This window comes from Culicoides brevitarsis, chromosome 2 (genome assembly GCF_036172545.1).
Source record: "Culicoides brevitarsis isolate CSIRO-B50_1 chromosome 2, AGI_CSIRO_Cbre_v1, whole genome shotgun sequence".
In the NCBI taxonomy this organism is placed as follows: domain Eukaryota; kingdom Metazoa; phylum Arthropoda; class Insecta; order Diptera; family Ceratopogonidae; genus Culicoides; species Culicoides brevitarsis.
The window spans coordinates 29,300,536-29,326,695 of NC_087086.1; the positions used below are offsets into that span (position 1 = coordinate 29,300,536).

At 27.6% G+C, this 26,160-nt stretch overlaps 3 protein-coding genes across 10 annotated transcripts in view; 1 reads left to right on the top strand and 2 right to left on the bottom strand.

Annotated features, from left to right (window-relative positions):
- Positions 1-3,107: 3,107 nt before the first annotated feature.
- On the bottom strand, positions 3,108-4,403 carry LOC134832057 (uncharacterized). Its single transcript, XM_063845947.1, has 4 exons — positions 4,294-4,403; positions 4,078-4,227; positions 3,903-3,985; positions 3,108-3,320 (listed from the first exon to the last, which is right to left on the bottom strand). The coding sequence occupies exons 1-4, from the start codon at positions 4,300-4,302 to the stop codon at positions 3,227-3,229; spliced, it is 336 nt and encodes a 111-aa protein (XP_063702017.1). The 5' UTR covers positions 4,303-4,403; the 3' UTR covers positions 3,108-3,226.
- A 262-nt stretch (positions 4,404-4,665) lies between these two features.
- Positions 4,666-6,546, top strand: LOC134830741 (peptidyl-alpha-hydroxyglycine alpha-amidating lyase 2). Of its 2 annotated transcripts, XR_010161973.1 has the most exons (3): positions 4,666-5,267; positions 5,322-6,203; positions 6,263-6,546. XR_010161973.1 is itself a non-coding variant. In XM_063844311.1 (2 exons), exons 1-2 carry the CDS (start codon positions 4,945-4,947, stop codon positions 6,118-6,120), a joined length of 1,122 nt encoding a protein of 373 aa, XP_063700381.1. In that variant the 5' UTR covers positions 4,666-4,944; the 3' UTR covers positions 6,121-6,546. The 2 variants fall into 2 exon arrangements, 1 of the variants encoding a protein (XP_063700381.1); XM_063844311.1 differs by having other exon boundaries at positions 5,322-6,546.
- Positions 6,547-8,974: 2,428 nt separating this feature from the next.
- The window catches only part of LOC134828377 (high affinity cAMP-specific and IBMX-insensitive 3',5'-cyclic phosphodiesterase 8), a 59,287-nt gene continuing 42,101 nt past the window's right edge, over positions 8,975-26,160 (bottom strand). For 5 of the 7 annotated variants that reach the window (XM_063841334.1, XM_063841332.1, XM_063841333.1 and 2 more), the window contains 15 exons: positions 22,103-22,159; positions 21,738-21,937; positions 21,618-21,677; positions 19,066-19,123; positions 18,897-18,995; positions 17,198-17,308; positions 16,959-17,131; positions 16,670-16,898; positions 16,243-16,615; positions 15,182-15,327; positions 11,675-11,897; positions 11,457-11,617; positions 9,628-9,743; positions 9,407-9,561; positions 8,975-9,338 (listed from right to left, as the gene is read on the bottom strand). In XM_063841334.1, coding sequence (XP_063697404.1) covers positions 9,175-9,338; positions 9,407-9,561; positions 9,628-9,743; positions 11,457-11,617; positions 11,675-11,897; positions 15,182-15,327; positions 16,243-16,615; positions 16,670-16,898; positions 16,959-17,131; positions 17,198-17,308; positions 18,897-18,995; positions 19,066-19,123; positions 21,618-21,677; positions 21,738-21,937; positions 22,103-22,159 — 2,325 coding nt within the window. In that variant the 3' untranslated portion in view covers positions 8,975-9,174. Of the gene's footprint in view, positions 9,339-9,406; positions 9,562-9,627; positions 9,744-11,456; positions 11,618-11,674; positions 11,898-15,181; positions 15,328-16,242; positions 16,616-16,669; positions 16,899-16,958; positions 17,132-17,197; positions 17,309-18,896; positions 18,996-19,065; positions 19,124-21,617; positions 21,678-21,737; positions 21,938-22,102; positions 22,160-24,156; positions 24,511-24,572; positions 25,213-26,160 lie in introns of those variants that run through there. The other 2 variants (XM_063841330.1, XM_063841331.1) reach the window with 2 other exon arrangements.

Below are 26,160 nucleotides of genomic sequence, written 5' to 3' on the forward strand. Positions count from 1 at the left end.
AGTCAAAATCCTCTTATTATGAGGGCTCACATACCGATTTTTCAAAATTAAGCTAGATCACGGTTCTCCAGCTCAAATTGAAGGTTTTGGCATTAGAAACAACTTTTGTTTTGGACTTTTTCTAAATTTTGCGTTTCCGATGTACAGGAGCCATTTAAAGATGTTAGCAAAAAAAATTGATGAAAAAAAATTTAAGTCAAAATCCTCTTATTATGAGGGCTCACATACCGATTTTTCAAAATTTTTTCAACTTTTGTAGATCACGGTTCTCCAGCTCAAATTGAAGGTTTTGGCATTATAAACAACTTTTGTTTTGGACTTTTTCTAAATTTTGCGTTTCCGATGTACAGGAGCCATTTAAAGATGTTAGCATGATGAAAAAAAATTTAACTTCCTCTTAAATGAGGGCTCACATACCGATTTTTCAAAATTTTTTCTTTTGTAGATTTCTCCAGCTCAAATTGAAGGTTTTGGCATTAGAAACAACTTTTGTTTTGGACTTTTTCTAAATTTTGCGTTTCCGATGTACAGGAGCCATTTAAAGATGTTAGCAAAAAAAATTGATGAAAAAAAATTTAAGTCAAAATCCTCTTATTATGAGGGCTCACATACCGATTTTTCAAAATTTTTTCAACTTTTGTAGATCACGGTTCTCCAGCTCAAATTGAAGGTTTTGGCATTAGAAACAACTTTTGTTTTGGACTTTTTCTAAATTTTGCGTTTCCGATGTACAGGAGCCATTTAAAGATGTTAGCAAAAAAAATTGATGAAAAAAAATTTAAGTCAAAATCCTCTTATTATGAGGGCTCACATACCGATTTTTCAAAATTTTTTCAACTTTTGTAGATCACGGTTCTCCAGCTCAAATTGAAGGTTTTGGCATTAGAAACAACTTTTGTTTTGGACTTTTTCTAAATTTTGCGTTTCCGATGTACAGGAGCCATTTAAAGATGTTAGCAAAAAAATTGATGAAAAAAAATTTAAGTCAAAATCCTCTTATTATGAGGGCTCACATACCGATTTTTCAAAATTTTTTCAACTTTTGTAGATCACGGTTCTCCAGCTCAAATTGAAGGTTTTGGCATTAGAAACAACTTTTGTTTTGGACTTTTTCTAAATTTTGCGTTTCCGATGTACAGGAGCCATTAAAAGATGTTAGCAAAAAAAATTGATGAAAAAAAATTTAAGAAAATCCTCTTATTATGAGGGCTCACATACCGATTTTTCAAAATTGAGCTATATTACCGGTTCTCCAGCTCAAATTGAAGGTTTTGGCATTAGAAACAACTTTTGTTTTGGACTTTTTCTAAATTTTGCGTTTCCGATGTACAGGAGCCATTTAAAGATGTTAGCAAAAAAATTGATGAAAAAAAATTTAAGTCAAAATCCTCTTATTATGAGGGCTCACATACCGATTTTTCAAAATTTTTTCAACTTTTGTAGATCACGGTTCTCCAGCTCAAATTGAAGGTTTTGGCATTAGAAACAACTTTTGTTTTGGACTTTTTCTAAATTTTGCGTTTCCGATGTACAGGAGCCATTTAAAGATGTTAGCAAAAAAAATTGATGAAAAAAAATTTAAGTCAAAATCCTCTTATTATGAGGGCTCACATACCGATTTTTCAAAATTTTTTCAACTTTTGTAGATCACGGTTCTCCAGCTCAAATTGAAGGTTTTGGCATTAGAAACAACTTTTGTTTTGGACTTTTTCTAAATTTTGCGTTTCCGATGTACAGGAGCCATTTAAAGATGTTAGCAAAAAAATTGATGAAAAAAAATTTAAGTCAAAATCCTCTTATTATGAGGGCTCACATACCGATTTTTCAAAATTTTTTCAACTTTTGTAGATCACGGTTCTCCAGCTCAAATTGAAGGTTTTGGCATTAGAAACAACTTTTGTTTTGGACTTTTTCTAAATTTTGCGTTTCCGATGTACAGGAGCCATTTAAAGATGTTAGCAAAAAAAATTTAAGTCAAAATCCTCTTTTTATGAGGGCTCACTTTAAAAAATCCTCTTATTATGAGGGCTCACATACCGATTTTTCAAAATTTTTTCAACTTTTGTAGATCAAAATTCTAATAAGAAAATTTAACTTTAATATTAATTTTTCTCATCATTTTATTCCAGAAAAGGGGCCTGAAATATAAAAAATCAAGAATTATTGTAATAATTTTTGCTTTATTTTTCAATATAATATTTCATTTCATATCCAATATTTCATGTTTATCATTTTATATCAACATATTAATCTATAACTATATCCAGGTCTTATTAAGAATATTTTTTTTAATTCCCCGCCTGACTAAAAATAACTAAAAAGCACTATAAATTTTGTTCCACTATATTGTTTCATTCTATCACTATGTTTTTTTTTCTTCATTAATATTAAGTTGAGTATATTTATTTTATTATAGAGAAATTTACGACAAATATCAATCTTTTATTTTTCTATTCTAAGATATGAGATTTTCTGTGCTTTATGAAAATGTTAAATTTAATTTTTTTTGAAACTTTTTTACTTCAGACTATTATTTATTAAGTTTTAGATTATTATGCTTAAAACTATTGAAATGTTATTGTTTTTATTGTATATAAATATGATAATATTGTATAATAATATTCGCACTCCTATTAGTAGAGTGAGTAAAATAACAACTTTAGGCAGTTAATTTTGTAAAATTATAATTATCGCCTGAATTTTTGATTCGTTTCAAATTTTCGATTTTTATTTTTTTGATCATTTCACAACATTTTTATTATTTTTTATTTATTTATTTATTATTTTAAAGAAATGAACATAATGTTGCATTTCTTTTATTTAAATTTTTTAAGGAAAATTTTCTAGTCTATCATTATTTTTTTTAGTAACTATATCAAGGTGATTATCTATTTATTATTATAACATTTTTTCACTCTTTAGTTTTTGGTACTTATGTAGTTTATTCAACTTTCTCAATTATTTTTTTTTGTAATAAATTTTAAAGATATGAAGTCTAGAAAAACTTTCATTTAAGCTTTTTTCGATATTTTTTTTAAAGAATTTCTTCTATTTAATGAAAAAGATCACAGAAGGAATTTTCAAAATAAAAGGAAATTTTTCGGTCCATAAGTTTTTTTTTTGTCAAGAAAAGCTCTTTAAATTAATTTTTTTAATTAAAATTGTAATATCTCTCACTCTTCATTCGATGCGCTAGTTCATGCTTGTGACTAGCTTTGGCGTGATGTCATTTGGAACCCCAACTACCGAAATTGGGTTGAACGAAAATGTATCCGGTTTCCGTAAGGCTGCAATATGCGCTGTAGTAACGACCTGGCGAACTGAAATTTTAAAAGAAATTGTGGTAAGGTTTAATTAAAATTAAAATTAAAATTAAAATTAAAATTAAAATTAAAATTAAAATTAAAAAAAGTTAAAATTAAAAAAAATTAAAATTAATAATTAAAAAAATTAAAATTAAAATTAAAATTAAAATTAAAATTAAAATTAAAATTAAAATTAAAATTAAAATTAAAATTAAAATTAAAATTAAAATTAATTAAAACAATTAAAATTAAATTAAAATTAATTAAAATTAAAATAAAAATTAAAATTAAAATTAAAATTAAAATTAAAATTAAAATTAAAATTAAAATTAAAATTAAAATTAAAATTAAAATTAAAATTAAAATTAAAATTAAAATTAAAATTAAAATTAAAATTAAAATTAAAATTAAAATTAAAATTAAAATTAAAATTAAAATTAAAATTAAAATTAAAATTAAAATTAAAATTAAAATTAAAATTAAAAAAAATTAATAAATTAAAATTAAAATTAAAATTAAAATTAAAATTAAAATTAAAATTAAAATTAAAATTAAAATTAAAATTAAAATTAAAATTAAAAAAAAAATAAAACTCACCGACAAACCGCAAAATCCGGACATTTGCACCTGAACGTATTCTTAAACTCCTCTTTGCAAATCTCATTTTCCCAACATGTGCGCTGTGTACGTGCATCGATACAGAATACATGCGAAGAAAAATTGATCGATATAATTTTCCCGGAGAAAATTACCAAAAATTTGCAAAACTTACCTCACTGATGTACCCGCGAATACTTTGATCCGCATAGGAGCGTTTCACGATGTTGCGTGCACTAACCATGAGAAAAGGCAGTTGCAGGAATAAAAAACACACAAAAATCACAAATGACACATTTTCGTTCGGGAAGTGACTTCGATGTTGCTACGCAAGAAAAAAAAATGAAATTTAAAAAAATTATTTAATTTGATGAAAATTCCTTCTACTCACTTGACTCATAGATGCGGGCTAATGGAAAAAACACACACAGCAAAATAATCCAAATAAAAAATTTGGAAGAGACAAAATTGTTGCGTTTTTTATTTGCTTTTCCTCGTTTCTCTGTGCGACGACGAGTGCTTTTCTGTTTATTTACATAAATTTTGTGGCGCTACACGCACATTGATAAAGATTTACATTCAACTATTGCGGATTGACGTCATGAAATTTAGGCTTTTGCCGAGTTTTTTAAAGAAAATTACGAAAAATCGCAAAAATTGAGGAAAATGTTCGGACTAGTGAACGGAGTGCCAACAGAAAAGTCATCCGGAAAGTTGGAGTTTGCGCAGATCGTACGTCATACATTCACAATTGCCACATAAAAGTGATAAGAAATCGTCTGGAATACTTTTTTCCAGCTAAAATTAAAAATTTAACATTAAAAAAGGAATTTTTAGCGTAATTTATTTTGAATTTTCGACCCCAAAACGTCAAAAGAACGAAATTTTATCAAAATTTTGGATAATATTCAAAAAAATTTGGAGTTTGAGTGAATTTCACTTGATGACGTAGTTGATTTCCCTTTCCCCCAAGAGCAGCAAGACATGAAAAACTAAGAAAAAAATTGTTTCGAGAAGGAAAAAGAGGTGAAAAAGCACAAAAATGGCAAATCTGATGATTTTTTCGTACATTTGCGTGTTCACGTTGACCATAATTGTGCATGGGTCGCGAATTAACGACGAATTTTTCGACGAGGTGCGACAGCTGTTAGTGCAAAAGCAGCAGCTGCAACAGCAAGAGGACAGTAACGAAGGCCAATTCGAGCAATATCGCTACCAGAATGTCGATAGTCCCCCGAAACCGCGCGAAATCAAGGGATGGCCCAGTGTTCCGCTGAAAAATATCGGCCAGATAACAGCTGTTTCGGTGAATCCTGATGGCAATCCTGTCATTTTCCATCGAGCTGATCGTGTCTGGAATGCAGAGTAAGTTTTTTTTGTCAAAAATTTTAATTTTTTAATTTTTTTTTTGGTTTTTAGGACTTTTAACGACACCGATTACTACCAACTGATGCCAGATGGTCCGATTCAGGGTAATACAATTCTGACTCTTGATGCTCGTGATGGCTCCGTCATCGAAGAACGTGGCAGAGGATTGTTCTACATGCCTCATGGCATGACCATCGATCGTCTCGGCGGTAATTTGTGGCTTACGGATGTCGCGTTGCACCAAGTTTTCAAATTCAAGCCCGGCAATGATTATCCTTCCATTACTCTGGGACGTCGTTTCGAGCCGGGAGTGTCGCGGTATCATCTCTGCAAGCCAACGAGCGTTGCTGTTGCGTCTACAGGGGAAATTTTCGTCGCCGATGGATATTGCAATAATCGCGTGATGAAATATAACGCATTGGGACGTCTAATTCGCATCATGCCGCAACCCCCGGAATTTTTGTCGTTGCAAGTTCCGCACGGATTGACGTTGCTCGAGCATTTGGACCTTTTGTGCATTGCGGATCGCGAAAATATGCGAGTTGTTTGTCCGAAAGCCGGTTTAAAGTCGTCGCGGGACGAAGGTGAGCCAGCTGTTACGATTCAGGAACCGGATTTGGGACGCGTTTTGGATGTGGCGGCATACGGAGACCTCGTTTACGCGATTAATGGACCAACGTCTCAGATGATTCCGATCCGAGGCTTCACGATTCATCCAAAGGCCGAGACAATCATCGATCACTGGGGCAAATTCGAGAATCCGCATAGCATTGCTTTTTGTCCCAATGGGTCGGCGATGTACGTCACGGAAATTGGACCAAATAAAATATGGAAATTTGAGCTCGTTTAAGCACGGAATTCCAGCAAACAGACAATTTTTGCACGAAATTATTGATTTTTTATTCAGCAGCACAATATTATGTAGAGAAAAAGGTAAACAGGTAACCTCAAAAAAATAATTATTCGACTTTTTTCATAAAAAATTATTACAGGATGCTAGAATTTCTCTAAATAGTACGCTTAGAAAGATTCCAAAAAATAATTATTGAATTAAAAAAAATAATTTATTGTTAAAGTTAAGTTTTTTAAGAGTAGAGAGATTTATTAAGTTATGAAAAATTATTATAAAAAATTATTTATTGATAAAAAATGAACTTAGAGGACCCTATAAAAAATAACGTAAACATATTCAATGGATTACAAAGTAAAAAAAAATAAATGTGATGTACTACTAGAAAACAAAAAAAAAAATATGTGAGTCACAAAAATATGTTCTTCAAAAAAAAAAAATTATTTCGCTACATTTTTATAATTAAATTCAATAGAACTGTAAATTTTTATAAAAAAAAAATTATTAAAAAAAACATCAAAATCCAAAAATTAAAATAATATTTTTTTTTTCAACTTTTCAAAAAATTTTAGAATTGTAAAATAATTAAAATTTAATTTTTATACGTTCTGTAGATCAGAACGAAAAAATATTAATTTTTAAAAATAATGATAACTAAAAGACTTTTGAGCAGTTCTATTGAATTTAATTTAAATTTTAGCGAAAAATTAAAAAAAAATTATTATCAATATTTATCTTTATAAAAAAATATCAGAATTGTCGTCGTTTAAAGAAAAAAAATTAAATAATGACATCTAAATACCTAAAAAATTAAAAAAAAATAAATATTGTAAAATATTCCTGAATCCCATGAATCAAAAAAATTAACCTAATGAAAAAAAAAATTATAAGAGAAAATATAAAAATTAACCTGTATAATAAATTACTTACCTTTATCTAGAAATTCGAGTTGTTTTAATTTTATTGTGTGTTTTTAAGGTTTTATTAAAAAAAATTAAATTATTATTTAAAAAAAATATTTTTCAATTTTAATTAATTTTAAATTATTTTCGTTAAATTAAGAAAACTTTTAGAATTTACTTTTAATTTAATTTAAAATAAAATTTAAAAAAAACCTAAATTAAAAAATTATTTGAATTGATTTGAAAAAAAATTAAATTTATTATTTTACAAATTTTAATATTCTTGTTCAAATTCCTACACAAAATAAAAATAATTAAAAAAAAATTGTTATAAAAATTTAATTTAATTCTTAAAAAATTATTATTAAATAAATCTAATTGAATTTTTAATTTAAATAAATTTTAATTTAAAAATTTTATTTAATATATTTTTAAATAAATTTTAAAAAAAATAAACAATTTTTCTTAATCAATTTTTATTATTTGAAAAAACATGTTGATTAATATTTTACAAATTAAAATATTCTTTTTTGAATTTCTACACAAAATATTTAAAAAAAATATTTTTTTTTTTTCTAAAAAAAAAAAATTTAAAAAATTATTTTAAAAAATTTAATTAAATTTTAACATAGTAATTAAATTAATTAATTAATATTTATTTAATTTTGAAATAAAAATAAAAAAAATAAAATAAAAATAATAATTTTTTAAAACAAAATTAAATTTTTTTTAAGAAATTTGAACAAGAATATTAAAATTTGTTTTAAATTCCGTCATAAATTGTAAAAAGTTGTAATATTTTTTTTTCACAAAATATGAATTATCAACTTAAGTTCAAAAATATTATTTTGCATCAAAAACACTTCAATTCAAAAAATTAAAAAGACAAAAAAATACATTTACATCATTAATTTATTTAATTTTATTGTATTTCCTTCATTTTGGTAGACATTTATAAATATATATTTTATTAATTTAAATTTGAATAGAATTTCAATCGCAGTGATAAACTTTTTTCTTTACATTGTTTTTTCCTGAATTTTCTCTAAAAAAAAGTTCAATAGTTTAATAGTTAAATGACGTACGTGAGTGACAGAAATAAGGCGAAATTCTCTAGAGATAGAAAAATTATTATTTTTTTTTTAAATTGAAGAGATTCTAACTTTATATATATTTTTTTATTTGAAAAAAATAATCAAAGTTTACATGAAATTATCTGTCACCACTTTTCCTTTCTTTCTATTTTTAGATAATTTTTTTACTGATAAGTCTCAAGATTTTAACATTTATTTTAAAACGTATTTTGTATAACATTTAATATATAAGTTCTTACAATTATTTCTTTATATATGATTTTTTTTTGTGTATAATATATATTAACAGCTCGATATGTCCTGCATATCTTTTTAGAAAATTTTCTTTTTTTTTCTGTAAACATTTATAGTCAAAGTTAGTTAGTAGGTGTATTAGTTTGTTCTCTTTCTACGTTTTCATGTGTGATGGTCGAAAATCGCCATGAGAGCTCATAAAATTGGAACTTTGTGAAATTTAATTAGTTTTGAACAGAAAAAAGTTTTAATTAAGTTTTATGAGCTCTGCCAAGTGAATTTTCTACGACTATGAACTTATAGTAATTTTTACCATTTTATGTAATATAATTATTTTTTTAACGTTTATTATACTTAAAATGACACTTTTTAACATTTATTTAGTTTTTTGATAAAATTATTCTAACTTAAAAGCACTGCTCAACATATTTTTTGTATTTTTTTGTAATTATTTTTTTTGTCACTAAAACCTATAAATAACTTTCCAATTTTTAAACATTTTTTTTCTCTACTACATCAGTCTAGACATTTATTGTTACCATTAATAATATTTATTAAAAAGTTTATAATTTAGTAGAAAATTGAAAAGAAATCTTACGGAAGAGCTAAATTCTTTTTTTTTAATTTTAAAATTTTAAATTAATTTTTAATTAATTTTCTAACTTTTTTTTTGTTTTTTTTTTATTGAATTCCAAAAACAATTATTTTACAAAAGCAGAATTTGAATTGAAATAAAAGATCTTCTTTGTTCTTAGAGTTTTTAGGCCCCCGTCGCACACTTTTTATTCCAAGACGTCATCTAATTTTTGTCCAAAATACGGGCACTATAACATTTCCTCGAGCATTTGTTGCGACAGAGAATTTGATGTGATCGACATTTGTTTCCGTTTGATGTCCGACAACGTTTTGATGCCTTGTTCCTCGTACAATTTCCATTGTGTGTAATTAAATTCCATGTATTGTATTATTTCGGGCATTTCAATGAAACCTAAAAAAAAATTTTTTTTTTTTTGTTAAAAAAATAAATAAATTTTATTTAATTTCAGGGAAAATTACCGTCCCAGGCATGCATCATGTCCTGTATGATATATTCGATAAAGCCAATTTGACTTTTGGAGATGCTGCATGTGGTCCGATCGAACATTGGCATGACAATTGGCAAGCCACGCCGTTTTTCCTCGTCCGTTTGCATGAAATATTCCTCGGCAATTCTGAGAATTAATTAAAAAAATTTTGATTTTAAATTTTTTTTCGATTTTTTTCAATAAAAAAATTACCTTCGAGACCATTCAACGCAGAATTTCAGTGGGCGCGTTGGATTACTCACGTCAGCACACTTGATCATCATTCGTCGCACTAAAATCTGATTGTCATCGACGTCATTCTGCTGGAACTGAAAGAATTTCGGAAAAAAATTTCATCATTTTATGGCATTTTTGTTGTTATTTTTGCAGCACCTCGTAAACGCAAAACCCGAAAATGAGTTAAAATGTGTTTATTCGGTGATATTTTTAATTTCCATTTTTTATGGTTTTGTTCTTTTTTTATGTGCGAATCACAAACAAAGAATATAAAAGAAATTAACACAAAAGTCGTCGTCGTTACATGAGGGAATCATTGTAATTAAGCCATTTAAAACGGAAATGTGGTGGAAAAAGGCGCAACATTGCCCGTAAGTGAAAGAACCGAGGCAGAGAGAGAGAAACTTGATAATTATTATGAATTTCTAGACACTAGACGACAACGTCGGTTTTTGTTTCATTGTTGCGATGACGCTCATTTACATGAAAAACAAGTGAAAAAAGAAACCACTGAATGCCTAACATATTCTAATGACTCTTTGTCGTTGATAACACTTTTATTAAGTTTACTTGTGGCTTATGGAAAATGAGTTTTTTTTAATGGGATTGCAGGAATCTGCTTGGAAAAGAACAGGTTTTGTCAACTTTTTGTCATTAGAAAATTTGGGATTTGTAGAAAATTTTATAAAATTTCATAAGAATATTCGAAATTTTTTGAATTTTTGTCCAAAAGGCATATTTGAAAATTTCGGCCCAGTGTGAAATCTAAATTTTTGACCCAATATACATTTTATGAAATAAGCCCAGTTTACATTTCATAGTTTCATTCTTGTATATTTTTAAAATTTTTAACTTTTTTTTTTAAATTTTATATTTTTACGAATTTTCACCCAGTGCACATTTTAAATTTTACCGTCAGAATTTTTAATTTTCGACCCAGTCTGCATTATGATTTTTGACCCAGTGTAAATTTTTAAATTTCCAGGAAAATTTTACATAAGTGCAATTGTTAATTTTGAACTATTAAAGATTTGAAAATTTAATCCCAGTCTGTATTATCAATTTTTACCCAGTGTACATTCGAAAACTTTACCTAAATTTCAAATTTCGGCCCAATGCACATTTTTACTTTAAAAAAACATTATTTCCAATTTTGTTTAGCAACAAAACAACTACAGGGAATGTTGAAAAAAAAAGTTTTTGACCTAGTATAGATTTTGAAAATTTCACCTCAGTCCATAATTGCCCCGATGCACATTCTAAACTATAAAAAATCGTTTTTCGAAAAATTTTGACCTTTTATTCCTAACCACATTGCAAATTTTATACAAAATATGTATTATACATTTATGGCCCAATGTACATTTGAAAAAATTCACTTCAGTTTACAATAAAAAATTTGCCCCAATGCACATTCTAAACTTTAAGAAAATTGTTTTTCGCAAATTTTTAAGCTTTTAGTCCTAACCGTATTTCAAATTTTGAACTAAATGCGCATTTTAAATTTTTAGCCCAATGAACATTTGAAAATTTAGCCCCAGTTTGCATTGTAAAATTTTTCCTTGTGTAAATTTTATTGAATTTTTTTATCAAAAAGATTTCAATTCTTTGAAATGTCTTAGAAGTTTTTCAAAAAGTGTCGAAATTAACTAAATAAAAGTCAAATCTGCTTGAAAATCCCCGTGAAAAATCCATTTCACACCATAACGAGCCATAAACGTGCACTTTATTAGATAATTAACCGAACACTTGAGACTTTTTCGCCTTTTTTCCGCAATTTAAACCGTGCAACATTTCATACTTACTTCTTTGGTTTCAACATCTGTCCCGAACACGCTCACGAATTTTGCCAAATGCTCAAAGTGTCTTGTCATTTCAGTTGCCAAAATCATGTCAATGATAATTTGTCGGGCCAATTTGTAAGTTTCTCTATCTAAATTCTTAAAAATGTTGATTTTTTCATCGCCTGCAAGTAAAAAAAAACAATTTAATTTCGAATCAATGGGGGACATGAGAGACTTACTGAGTGTCAGTCTAAAGGTTGTTGCTGCATGATGTGACTCCAAAACGCAAATGTCATTGTACAACAGGGACAGGGGGTTTCCGGAATTGCACAGGAATGCCGATGACCTGCCCGGATGGTCGATGTCGTGCGTTGCGGCGGCAATGAGAGCCGTTGCCTCATCCATCTCGTCCATGATTTTGGATTCGCGCACCGAAAGTTGCTGCAAATAACACGCAGTTGCCTGAAAAAAGGAGACGCCTGGTTATTTTTGTTCGAAAAATTGTCATTTTAGTAGAGAGATGAAAAACAACATGATGCACATTGTCTGCTTTTTACATCACGCATCAAAAGTTTTTATTGTTTCCCATTCGTTTTATCGCCGTACAAGCGGCAACGAGATGAAAAACTCGCTTGTTTGGCTTGTTAATGAGAGTAATACTTTGAACAAACATTAAGCAGTTCTTTTGAGTTACTTCGCCGCACCACTGGATTGTGGATGTTTAACTTTGAAAAATTTTTAATTACTTTTCCAATATCGTCGCTTCAATGAGCACGCAAGAGAGATTGAACAGAAAAGTAGTTCGAGTGACATTATTGAGTCGTAATGGCAAAACTTTTTTAATTATTAGCGGATTCGCCATATAAATAAACGGAAAAAAAAGAGTTTTTCCTCTCTCTCTCTCGTGGATAAGCGGAAAGTAATAGACTGCCACTTAGTAGCATGCAGGATTAAATCATCTCATTGTCCGTGAGCTGAATTTGTTTTTGTGTGGGACAAAACTGCGACAACGACGATGCTTGTGTGGCAGAAATGAGCAACAATTTCATTTTCAATGGGATGCGCTAATAAAAATCATCGATCGGCTGCATGATGCATTTTTCATGTTCATGTCAAGCGTTGTTATCTTACGGAGGAAACTTGCGGAGGTAATTTAGATTGTGAGTGGATTTGTGAAAAAGGGGTGTTTTTTATTGAAAAATACAGGGAAAAGGCGTTAGAATTCGAAATTGCTTGGGGTTTTTTTTTGAGAAAAAATATCAAAAATCTGAAAATTTTTATTCAGAAATTTTAAAATTTGAATTGATTTATTTGAATTGTTTTGTTTAAAATTTTAAAAGCTTTCATTCGCCCTGCCATTAATATTTTGGCAGAAACATATTAATTTTCAATTCAACAAGAAGCTTGAATCCACTGAGATGAAAATGTTAAGAATCGCGAAAGGTGTCACAAAACTCGACAAGATGAAAATGTTCAGTTTAGCATTTTCCGGCCTTAATTTCCAAAAAAATTCAATAACTCACCGAATTTTATCACCGAATCAATCAGAAAAAGCCTGAACATAAAAGAAAGCATCGCAGATAAACTCGAAGAAAAACAGCTAAAATGGTTCGGGCACGTTAAAAGAAGGGAAAACGATGATGATTACGTAGTGACACAAGCAACAAAAATAAGCGAGAATTATACAGCACCGAGAACCAGAGGCCGCCCAAAAAACAGTTGGAAAAAACAAATGGAGACAAAATTAATAAATTACAACATCAGAGACGAAATCATCCACGACAGAGGACGTTATAGGTTACGTATACATACCAGGAAGCGACAGGAAGACAACGCCAACCCCTAAGCCTTTTGGCAATATTGGGATTATTTTTATTATTTAATTGTAGAAAAAATTAAAATAATAAAGGCAAGGAAAAAGAAAAAAGATTTAAAAAAATGTTCAGTTTTATAAATATCTCATAAAAAAAAAATTTACAAAATTACCTACAAAATTTTGATAATTTTTCGAAAAAAAAAAAATAAAGTATAATAAAATTATCATATGATAATTTTTTAACAATAACAAAAATTTCATCATCTTCAAAATATTAAATTATAAAAAAGAAATATAAATAAACATAAAATTTTTAACAAAAAGTAGCTTCAAATGTACTTATATTAGGTTTAAATTTTTTTTTTGGTCTAATGAAAAAAAATTCTAATATACCATTTTTTATGTTTTTAATTTTTTCCACAAAAAATTCAATAATTATGCATAAAAAAATATTTAATTAAAAATATTCAAAAATATTTTTTCTAAATAATCAAAATTTTTCGTCGAAGTTAAAATATTTCAAATTTTTTTTAATAATTTAAATTTAATTTATATGATTTAATTTTTAATAATTTTATTATTAATTTTAAAATTTTAGAAGATTTTTTTTTAGAAACAAATTAACTCAATAAACTTTCTTAAAAATTAAGAAAAAAAATTATGAAAAAATAATAATCTAAGTTATATTAAATATTATTTTTCAATTTTAATTTAAAATATTTAAAAAAATTATTTTTCTATCATTTTAAGTTTAAATGATCTTACTTAATAATTTAAATTATTAATAAAAATTAATTAATTAAAAATTTAATTAACTAAGTTAAATTAACTATTTTTTTATTAATTTAATGAAAAATTTAATTTTTAATTTTTTATTATACTTGTCTAAAATAATATTTTTTGTCGATTTTCTATCGATTTTTATTAGAATATATTATTTTTTTTTTATTTTAATTGTAAAAAAAATAAGATTTCATCAAAAAATTTACCAAAAATTAAGAAATGAGAAATTTATTGAAAATAATCAAAGAAAAAAACTTTTTAGTCATCAAATTTCAAAAATTCAATCCTTCTCTGCATGATTCTACCCCTTTATTTCGCTATTTATACAAGAAGACAATTTATGTCACACTTTGCAACTTTATTTATTGCACACAAAACACATTCACAGTATCATATTAGCAGACGTCAAGTTGCGTGACTAGAAGAAGTTTTTCTGTTTTTTTATATTAGCCTCCATTATTTAAGTTTTTCTTCGCTTTGCCGCACAAAAAGAAAGTCACTTGCGAAGATCAAACACATTGCCGTTCATTCAAACTAAAAATATGTGTAAAATGTCGGTATTATTTACTACAAGCACTTATTGACATGATAAAGAAGCGTAACATAACGAGAAAAAGACGAAGAGCAGCAGCAGAGACTCCAACCCACGTAAGAAGCAGAAAAAAAGAAGTCTTGATATATTTATGCGAGTGTGGTAGCATATTGAGTTAAAAATGTACTTTATCTAAAGAAAATTAAATTTTCTCATGTCTCGTCTAGATTCTCGAGACGGCGATGCCTCGTATCGGGCAAATTTACACATTTTCATAGATTGGGATGCAGAGACACGAGAGAATCATCAATATTCGCTGAATCTTCGCGAAACGCGATTTTTAATGTTTTAAAATAACAAAATGTGTGCTCCAGCGAATTTTTCGCTTAAAATGCCATAAATGTCGTCGGCATAAAATAAAAAAGGATAAAATCAACAATATCATGTTTTTCCATTTCGCTTGCATGGCATGCAGAATTTAATATATTATTTACTACACGAGAGACATGAGATGGCAGAAAATAAATTTTTCGCATCCCGCAGGCACTTTTCTCCGAGAAGGAATGCTCTTAAGGGATCGGAATGTTGCTAATATATTGAATTTCGGTTCTTTACCTGCATAACGTCAGCTGCATGAGTACTGTTGTGGTACGTGTTCGCACTGTGGTAGTGTGCCTCGATGACGATTAGCCACGATTTGAACGTTGTTTCATCACAATTGAAGGTATTGAAGACGTCGAAGCGACGCAAAAGTTCCATTCCTGCGAAAAAATGTAAAAAAATAATTTTATAAGGTGACAAAATTCACATATTTAATTTTTTTTATAAATTTTTGCGAAAAAAAATATAATTAAAAAATTGTTTTTTGACATTTTTCTGTATTTTCAATTAAAATAAAAAAATGTTAAAAAATTTTTAAATTAAAAAAATCCAGTTTGCATTAAAATTAGGTATATAAAAATTTATTGAAATTTTTATAAAAATTTTAATTAAATTATTTTTTTAAAAATTAATTTTAATGTTTATATAAAATTAATTTAATTTAATTTATTATTTTATTTAATTTAAAATCAATTTCGTATTTTTCAAAATAATTATTTTAATAATAATAAAAAAAATAATAATTTTTTTTTATCAAAACCTTATTTTGGATTTTTCTTCAATTTTCAATTAATAATAAAATTATAAAAAAAGTAATTCAAATACCGTTCAATTCAAAAAAAAAATATTGTTATAAAAAAAAATAATTGTTTTTTATTTAAAAAAAAAAAATTAATAATTTGGTAATTTTATTTTAAATAATTTACCTAATTTAATTTTTAAGTTTAATTTAATTTAATTAAATTTAATTTAATTGATTTAATTTAAGTTACTTAAAAATTTTTAACTCAAAGTTTAAGAAAATTCGAGTTTTCAATTTAAAAAAAAATAATAAAAAAAAATAAAATTATTTAATTTTTTTTGAGCAACTGTGGTTCATTTTTGTATAATTTTAATGTAAACTGAAATTTTTAAATGTTTTAAAAAAATATCGAAAAATTTCAAAAAATTATTTTCACTTAAAACAGTTTTCTTTAATTTTTTTTTTCATGAAAATTGCAAAATACAAGGAAAAAATAACAAAAGTCAATTAATTAAATTTTATCCCTTAAAAAAAATTATGAATTTTCGCTTACCCAAATAGACTAACGGTCGTTTTTCCGTCATATCCTCCAACTTGAATATCTCAAAGTCCCATTCGAGAGCGGTTTCCATCAATTCGGACAACTGCGTTGGAACTTTTGTCTTGCTCGCACTGCCACTCGACGCCGATTGTCGCCCGCTACGAATTATGGAGTCGTTACTGCTACGCCGCGAGGACAAAACATTTGTTGGACCTTGCGTGAGCAGCGCTCCAATCAAATCTGTCGCCACGGGGTCTTGCGGGCAAATTTCCTTCATTTGCGGACTGTAGAGACCTTCGCGTTTTAGGAACTCCATTGCGCGATCAAGTAACTTTGACTCTTCCTGCGAGCAATTTTCCTGTACTTGAGTGAGGATATTGACGACCTGAAAAAAAACGAGAGTTAATGGGACGAAAAATGATAAAATTAAATTTTCTACCTTCGTAATTGGTGCCTCCAAGGGTAATGAAGACAATTTTGCCAAACTCGTACGTCGTAAGCCGTCTGACGCCACGGAACGTATGTCGAAACTGCCTCGTCTGATTGAATGTAACGATCCCCTGGGTTGTGCTTCCTTCGATTGCGGCACCATCTGTAACGTATCCTTGTTGGTGATGCCGTCTGCCGATGTCGGTGAGTCTAAAACTATGACTAAATGTGTTGGAGTCCTGTAAAAAAAATATTTTAAACTAAAATTTAATAAAAAAAAAAAATTTTTTCTTGCAGACCTGCCAACACACGTAATTGGAGCAGCCTTAACGTGTACGGTGATTGATTCAGTTTGAGATTTTCTACTTAATGTAATTAGTCCATCGTATTCCCTAAATCTATTTGTTTGTGCTAAAAGTCCTTTGACGTCTGATGTTGTAAGCTCCGATAGCGTTCGATTGACAATCTCATCCTGAAATGCAATAAACACGTTAATTTTATCATTAAATGGAGCCCAATGGGGCCTTTAAGTACTTACCAACTTCATATTGAGCAATCGTTCCGTTGCTTTATTCGCATATTGTGTCCTTAGTGTATCGTCAGTAATTAAAATAGCTTCTTTGGCACGATGCAACGCCATATACAATGCCTAATTGGAATGAAAAGCACAGGGAAAAAGTTAGAAAGTTCGAGAAACGAGAAAAATGTTGCTTAAAAATTGAAAAAAGCGCATTAACGACCAAAAATTAAAAGATAATATTCATAAAATTTATTTAATTTGTCAAAAATTTGATTAAAAATAAGTCAAAAAGTTGTCCTTCTGAAATTTTTAGAAAATATTTTTAAAATATTATTTTTAGAAATATTTAATATTTTTTAATTATTTAACAATATTTTATAAAAATAATTTTTTTTAACTGAAAATAAATATTTGGGACAAAAATCATTAATAAATTTTTGTTTTAAAAAAATTTAAAATATTTTTAGGTATTTAGAGAATTTTTTAATTATTTTTTTTCAGAACCGAATTTTGAATTTTATAAAATATTACTTGTAAGCTTAATTTTGAATAAATTTATAAAAAAATATGTTGACTTTAACTGATTTTTTAAAAAAATAAATTTGATTGATTTTTGGTTTTGATTTTTTAACCATTTTTGGGAAGATAATTATTTTAATAATTTTCTATTTTTTATTTTTAAAATATTTTTCCAAATTTAGTTTTCATTTTTGACTTTTTCTGAATTTTCTATTAAATTTTTTTTACTTATTCTTTAAATCTTAAGTCAAAATTTAATTATTTTTAGCTTTAAAGTTTTTTTTAACTTAATTTTTTATTCATCGACTTCTGATTAGGATCTGAATCGTCAAAAGTCTCTTATTTTAAATTTTATTTTTTATCCCAGATCACATTTAAAAATTGTCGACCCTATGCAAATTCTTTTTTTTTTTCGGTGCATTTTTTATTTATATGAAAAAAAAATCCTGCCAAAAATTTTTGAAATTGGATTAAAATTTTCAAAAAATGCATCGATAAAAATTAGAATTCGCATTGGGTTAAAAAATTTTTAAATGTCAACTGGGCCAAAAAAAAAATAAAAATTTGCACTGGGCAACATTTTTAATTTTTCTGAGAGCAATTTTTAAACTTTTTTCGACGTATTTTTTAAATTTGAGCCTCAGACAGACCAAAAAATTTAAAAATTAATTCTTGAATATCCCCGCAAATGTTAATCCTCTAAAGATCTGTCTGTTTATTTGTCTATTTAACCAATTCACCTCGCCCAAGGGACTCTATTTGATACTAAATTCTCATTTAAACGGTAAAAATTAAGCGAAAATGTGGAAAACAATGAGTTAACTTGCAATTACTCCGTAATGTTTGTTGCTCATTTTTCCTTTTTTTCTTCTTTTTCGCATAACCTTCATATGTTTACTCAAACAATTATCAAAGATTTATGTGTTTATTTGCCACAACTCGTTGTCTAGGCCAAATTCGTACGACGACGAAGGAAGGAGAGTTTTAATAAAGCCTTGTCTGTTTTTTTTTTCTTATCCAGAGGCGATCTACAAACAATTGCTGTCGTACTTTATCGTCTTACACATTCTTCTTCGTGATGTGACGATAAAAGCTTTCAACAACAACAAGGACTTTGGTCGTTTAGCAGTAAATTCAATTTTTCAGCCACTAGCGACACATCAATAAAGCTGATTGCAGTTTGACATTATTAACGTACCTGTTGCGTTGAAATCACGTACTGGGGACGTACAAGTGAATGCATTATTTGTCTCAATTCCGAGCTGCAATGTGAGACATGCGGCGACTCCACCATGCACTGAAAAAAAAAATTTTTTTTATGAAATTACGACTCGCATGAGGCCAGAAAAAATATTTTTTCTACTTACTCGATTGTATCCCACTTCCAAATATGAATGAGCCAATGTGTCATCCTTGTCAAATGCACTGAGGAAAAAATTTAAAAAAAAATTACGATAAAAAATGATGAAACATGATGCTTTTAGAGAGCACATTTTTCCGTATTTCAAATAATTTTTCGCATTTTACGATGCCAGAAGCGACAAAAAATTGAAAAATAACAAAAAAGAAAATTTTTTTTGATGGCAAAATGCACTTTTGAGAGCTACTTTCCGTATACATGCGTCATTACATCGGAAAAACACGTCTTTGGTCGTGCCATTCAACAAATGACAACAAATGACGAGACGACCACTAAGCAGTCGTAAAAAAAAAATGTAGAAGCAAGAATGAGAATAATTGGAATAATGTACTTAAATTTAATGACAGGGAAAAATTTTTATATATACAAACTTAATCTGCTTCGTTTTCTTTTCTTTTTTTCTTCTTTTATATTTTTTTCTTCTTCGTTTGCTCGTCTTTTTGAATAAGACGAGGTAATAATATTAAAGGTGAAGAAAAATAATCTTAAATTCACTTTGAATGGCGGAACAAATGTATATTTAATTAATTTTACGTGAAGAGTGTTTAAAAATGTTTTTTTGGCCTGGAGATCAATTTGCTGTATTTTTTATGAGATGAGGGGCAGACATGTTTTTGTGCTTGTTGTTGCGTTGCTCAAAAAAGAGGAAATGAGCGCCAAATTAGCAAATCTTTGTGTTGATGTAGTGGAAAAAATGAAGGTTTTTGTGAGAAAAGGAGGAAAATGTGAAAGCGCTTTTTTATTAAAAATTAATTTTTTTGAAAAAATAAAATATTGAGTGATGTAAGTAAAATTTTTATCTTATAAAAATGTTAAAAAAAAATATTAATTAATTTGATTTTAATTTTTTTAGTACCTATTTCAATAATTAAAAAATTGTAAAAAAAAAATAATTTAAAATTCTGATTTGCCAAAAAGGTATTTTTTATAATAAGTTTTGAAATAATTCTATTTGCCCAAAAGTATTTTTGATTTGCCCAAATTCATTTTTTATGTGCCAAAAAAAAATAGAGCCAAATAATTTTAATGTTTTTTTTTATAAAATTTTCTATTATTTGTTATTTTTAAAAATTAAATTTGCTCTAATTGAAAAAAAAAAATTAATTGATTAAAATTATTCTTAATCTTTTGAAAAATATTTTATTTTAACTTTTTTTAGGTTTTAATTTATTTTCAAAATTATTAAAATTTATTGATTCAATATGTAAAAAAAATTAAAAATTAATTTAAAATTTTGATAAAGATTTTTTTAATAAATATTGGACTAAAAAATAATAATTTTGGGAAGTTTAGTTTTTTTTACATTTTATTTAATTTAATTTTTTTTTTAAATTTAAAAAAAAATATTTAAGGATGAAATTTTAATAAATTTCATTAATTCAATTAATTCAATTTTAAATTAAAAATATGTATTTTTTTGTTTGTAAAATAAATTAAATTTAAAAAAAACTGTAAACTTCCCAAAATTATTATTTTTTAGTCCAATATTCATTTTAATTATGTATTGATTGTATAAAAATTTCCGACAAATAAAGTAATGTTATTAAATAAAAAAAAAACAAAATAATAAAATAAAATAAATAAAAAATAAATCAAATTAAATTAAAAAAATCTAAAAAAAAATAAACGTTGAAATTGTTAAATTTAAAAATAAATTTAAAAAAATAAATATAACAAAATTAAAAAACTTAAAATAAATAATAAAATATTTGATAAAAAAAACTCTTATTTTTAAAAAGATTTCAAATTAACTTTAAAATTTAATTTTTAAACAATTTCTAACATTTAAAATCCCAAATAAAATAAAATTAAGCGAAAAATTAAAGAGAAATATTTTTTCTCGACCTTCTTAATGACCATTAATTACTCACAGCCCAAAAACTTCATAAAAGGACAAAATTTCCTTCAAACACTCTTCGCTATGTCCCAATTTCTTTCGCATGTTTTGCTCCCTTTCTTGTCGCACGTTTTCAAAAAAAAAAAAATAAAATCTTTTACAAACAATTTCCCGGAAACATTTTGTTTTCAAATATTTACAAACTAAAAAAGGAACGCGGATCATCGGTCGTTTACGTTAAAATTGTTTGTTTGTCTTGCGTTGTAAGCAGCATCGGATAATGCTTTTAAGTAATTTCTTTTACATTTTTTTTTTGACAAAAATCCTTGAAAAAAAAATTTTTTTTTTTTGTAACCTTCAAAGACGACAACAACCTTAAAGCCAGTAAAAAATCCCTCATGGTCACTTTTCATTAATTAAATGTCTTGACAAAGAAAAAAGAAATATTTTGGGGAAAAAACAAATCTTTTATCGCTTCCGGTTGTCCTGCGCCCGAATCTCATAATAATTGGGTGAACATTAAATAAACACGACGAAGCCAAAGCATGTCAATCATCTTGCGCTCGGGTTTCCTCGTAAACAATGAAGAAAGAAAAAAAAAATAAGAACGGAAAGAAAAATGTGCGAAAAAAAAGCGTAATGGAGAGAAATGAAAAAAATACCCTTTTTTAACAATAGCCACCATCGTTGTGTGCTGGCTGCCTTTTGTCGTTCGCATTGACCTGTAGATGGAGAGAGTGTCAATTTGGGTCATTAAAATAATGAGGACGACGCCAACATACCTTCCGAATGACTCGGCGTCAATTATTTTGGGATATCTGCCGTCAACGGCAATTATGTGATGCCCGCCGGTGGTTACATTTTGAAATTCATCAATTGCAGATTCGGTGGATTTGGCGATCGTGTGTTCGATATCGAGACGATGGCAAGCATTGAGAAATGCCTCAATTACGGCGTCATTTTTGTGAAAGACACATAAAATCTGCAAAAAAATAAACGAACGAAAAAAAATGATAAGAATCTATTTTTATCTCGTTCTTCCTCGTCCGTTGACAGGTCGAAAGTAAAATTCGCAAATTACTTTTCGGAATAAAATTGGACACAACAAACAATTTCCATTAAAAAAAAAACTTTTTTTTTTACTTACTCTAAGCGGCGGATTGGGTGGCAGAAGACTAGGAAATTTAATATCCGTTAATGGTTTCTGAAACGAGAAACGACATCAAATAAATAAAAGTTTACCTAAAAAAAAAAAAAAAAATCACAAAAAAAGTAGATTACACGGATGGCAGAGTCATAATAATGTTGTGACAATATTTTATTTATGCGATACAAGTGTGTCATGTCGTGATCTTGCAGTGACAACGATTTGCTCGACTGTTTGGAGTACACGCAAAAATGAGTCACGTTTAAGGCGGAAAATCGTGGAACGCCAAAGTGCCTGTTGCTCTGACTACTGCGGTGTCGGTTGTGGTGTGTGAGGTGTCTTAACAGTGTTCGACGGCGTGAAATTGGACGGTATGACATCTTTTTTCTCGTTTCCTACTTAATTATTTGTTATTTTTATTGCAGTGACCGAAGAAGCGACAGTTGCTTAGTTATTGCGGTTTGTTTAATGTGACAGTGGCGTAATCAAAATATTTGGCGGGTAGGGGAAAAAATATGAAATTTGCCTTTTTTTTTTCAATTTACATATATTTTCAGCCGTAATTTTTTTGAACATTTGGATGGAAAAATTTTTCATAAGTTTTTCCATGTTTTTGTACAAAAAATTAGAAATGTTGGAAAAATGAGTGAAATTTCGCATGATTTTGTCAAAAATGTCACCTCAACTTCGATTTTTGGCGATTTTCAAGCAATTTTAAATTTTTTGGTTAAAAATCAAAATTTTTTGAGAAAATTTTTTTCACAAAAATTATTTGTTGTCTCGAGTAGATCATTTTTCTCCAAAAAAATATATACCCTCAAATTTACTTTTATTTATTTTTATTTAAAAATTTTAATTTCCCAGAAATTTTGTAAATTTGCAAATTTGTGTACTTTCAAAATTGGTATTTTCGTCGACTTTTTGATTATTTCTCATAAAAAAATTCGAACATTATTTTTTTTTTAATTAAAATTTTTTTTCCTTAATTTCGAGAAAATTTTACTTATTTTCAGGAAATTATTTAACAAAATTTATCTAAATTTTATTTTTTTTTCAAAAAATTTTTTTTTTCCAAAAAATTTAAAAATTAAGTCCAAAATTATTTTCTTTAAAATTCTAGGCGAAAAAATTGAAAAAAAAATCATAAAAAATAACTGCCAAAAAAATTTGAAAAATAAATTCAGTAATTTTGTAAAAAAAAATTAAAAAAGAAAATTTATGTTAAATTACGATTTTTTAAACAAAAATTATTAAAAATTTAAAACTTTTTAAAAACATTTCTAAAAATATCTTGAAAAATTATGAAAATACTAGGTGCACGGCCATTTTTGATGAAATTTTTAACTTTTTTTGCCTTATTGGATTTTTTGACTTTTAAAATGGGGCATCGGACATTTTTTTTGATTTTCATTTAGAGCGGCCTTATTTTACTTTAATTTTTTTCTTTCAGTTTCTTCAGTGTTATTGTCAAATTTTAAATCATATCAATAAAACAGCCAATTTGACCTCAAATTGACCTTAAAGTTAAAAAAATGGCATGAAAAAAAATTGAAACTAAAACTTGAACTTCAATAGAAGAAAATAGAATATTTTGGCTTAAAAAGCTTTAGAAATTTTGGGGAGAGTTGAACTTGAAAGTCAATTAAACTTCTTAGCTTTTAATTTTTTTTTTCAATATTTTTGTGAACATTTTTTTTCTATTTTCACATAAAGTTTACTTTTTCTTAAGTTTAAGTAAAAAATTAATTAATTTTAGGTATATTCAATTATTTTTTCGCTTTTTAAAAAATAACCGAATTATATTAACAAGTTCAAGGTCATTTGAAGGTTATCGACATAAATCTTAACCAGATATGTTAAAATATTTGAGCTTTTTACGTTTTTATCCTTTTTTGGGCAACTTAGAACAAATTTTCTACAAAAATTTAAAATTTTTGTTTTACCAAACCTATTTTTCGAACCTAAAAACTAGCATTTTCTTTAAACAAAATTTAATCCAACTAACCCTCATGGTCAAAGTAACTCAATTTACAGTTTAAAAAATCCATACAAACCTCATCCTCATGATCTGCCACGGTATGCGAACAATCAAAATCAAAATTAAACCTCAACTTGTTCAACCGATTCTGATCCAACGCCGGCGCTGACATCGGAAACTTGAATTTAGGCGAACTTTTACTGTTACAATTATTACTCGTGCCAGCCGATCTTTGTCCAGGCATCGCAAAAAATTGACTCGTATCCAGGGGTAATGGCGATAAAATGTCATCTGTTTCCATCTCTTCCTCACTCGCGTAATACCGCATGTCTTTAATGGACGATGCATCACTGCCAAGATGGAACAAAGGTTTCGGCTTCGGTTTCGCCTTGTGTTCTTGTTGTTGTTGTTGTTGCTCTTGTTGCGTATTCTGAACATGAAAAAATATCCTTTTTATCCCTTTTTTTGGGACGTGCGTGAGTGTTTCATTACCTGTTCATTGTTCTGCAACGAAATTTGCTCTGCCTCCATGCTCGTGCGTTGCCGCTTCTCCATTATGACAGTCCTCGAGCCAATCGAGTCGCATGATCCGTGCTTCGATCCGCTTTCAATTGAAACGGACTTATGTTCCTTAAATTCAATTTCCTGTCTTTTTGTCGCTTTATCCTTGGCATGTGCGGGCGCATTAACGATTGTCGATGTCGACGACGAGTTCGACGGTTGTTCCGCGTCAAATTGACTTCTTTGGCTCAAATCCATATCCGCATGAAATGAGATTGGCACTTTGATTGTCGTCTGTTCGGCGTTGTTATTGTCGTTATACAACAATAATTGGATTTTTGTATCACTTCGTTCCGCGATTGACGATGGTGCTGCCAACGACGTCGTTACTTTAGTGCGGTGCCATTTCATCAACGCCTTTCTTAATGTCGTGAAACATGAGACTTCATTATCGGTCATTATGATAAACGACATTCATTTTCTGTTTAGAAAAAATTTTCCTTTATTTTTTTCCATTTTTAAGACACTGCTGACGAGATTAAAACGACTCGCGAAATGGGAATTCGTCACCGCAAGATAAAAACCCGCGATAATTAATAATTTCTAACAATAAAAAAAAACTTTTTAACCATGATGATTTCATTTAGCACGTCGTAGCTATCTATCTAGGTCTATGAATCGACGAAATCATAACGCGGCTCAACGTCGTCTCTCTCTCGGTTATGTATTAATTTGATTTGAAATCAATTAGTCAGTACTTGTTAAAACGACGAACGACGGAGGAGAGATAAAACTCCGCGAACGAGCGACGAAGAGAGGTTCATTGTAGCGTAAATTTGAAGTAATTGATTTCATTGTGTGACGTATTGTGTAAATTTGTTCTTTGATTAAAAGAAAAGGAATCAGGTGTCGAGCCGTTTTTCTTTTACCTTTTTTGTTGCGAGTGTACGAAGCTTAGTGGAGTATACACGGCGTTTAATTAATGAGACAGGTAATTGGCAGAATCAAGGTGATTTGTGATTGAAATCTTGTTGTTCAAGTGATTTTTAATTGAAAATTACACAAAAGACTTTTGTTCGTGGATATTTAATTTTCTTATTGATTTTTAGTTTTTAGTAAAATAAATTTATCAAAAAATTCATCAAAATTGACATTTTTGGAGAAAATTTTAATTTTAGGAATATATTTTTGAACTTTTGGATCAGTAACGGAAAAATTTTATTTTCTTTATGAGAATTAATTATTTTATAAATTAATTATTTTATTTGAATAATTTCAATTTTTTGTAGATTTTTGAACATTTTTCAGATACTACAAAAATGTTCAAAAATCTACAAAAATTAAAATTATTTAAATAAAATAATTAATTTTCTTATTTATTTATTTTTTTTTTTTGTAAAAAACTCAAAATTTAATTTTATCGATGAGATTAAACTGCAAAGTCGAAAATTAGTGTAAAAATAATTTTAGAAATTTTTTCATTGCAATACTTTTGACAAAAAAAAAATTTTTAAGTCGAAAATTTTAATTTAATCTAATTTATGTTAATTTAATTAATAAATTTGATTACAACTTAAAT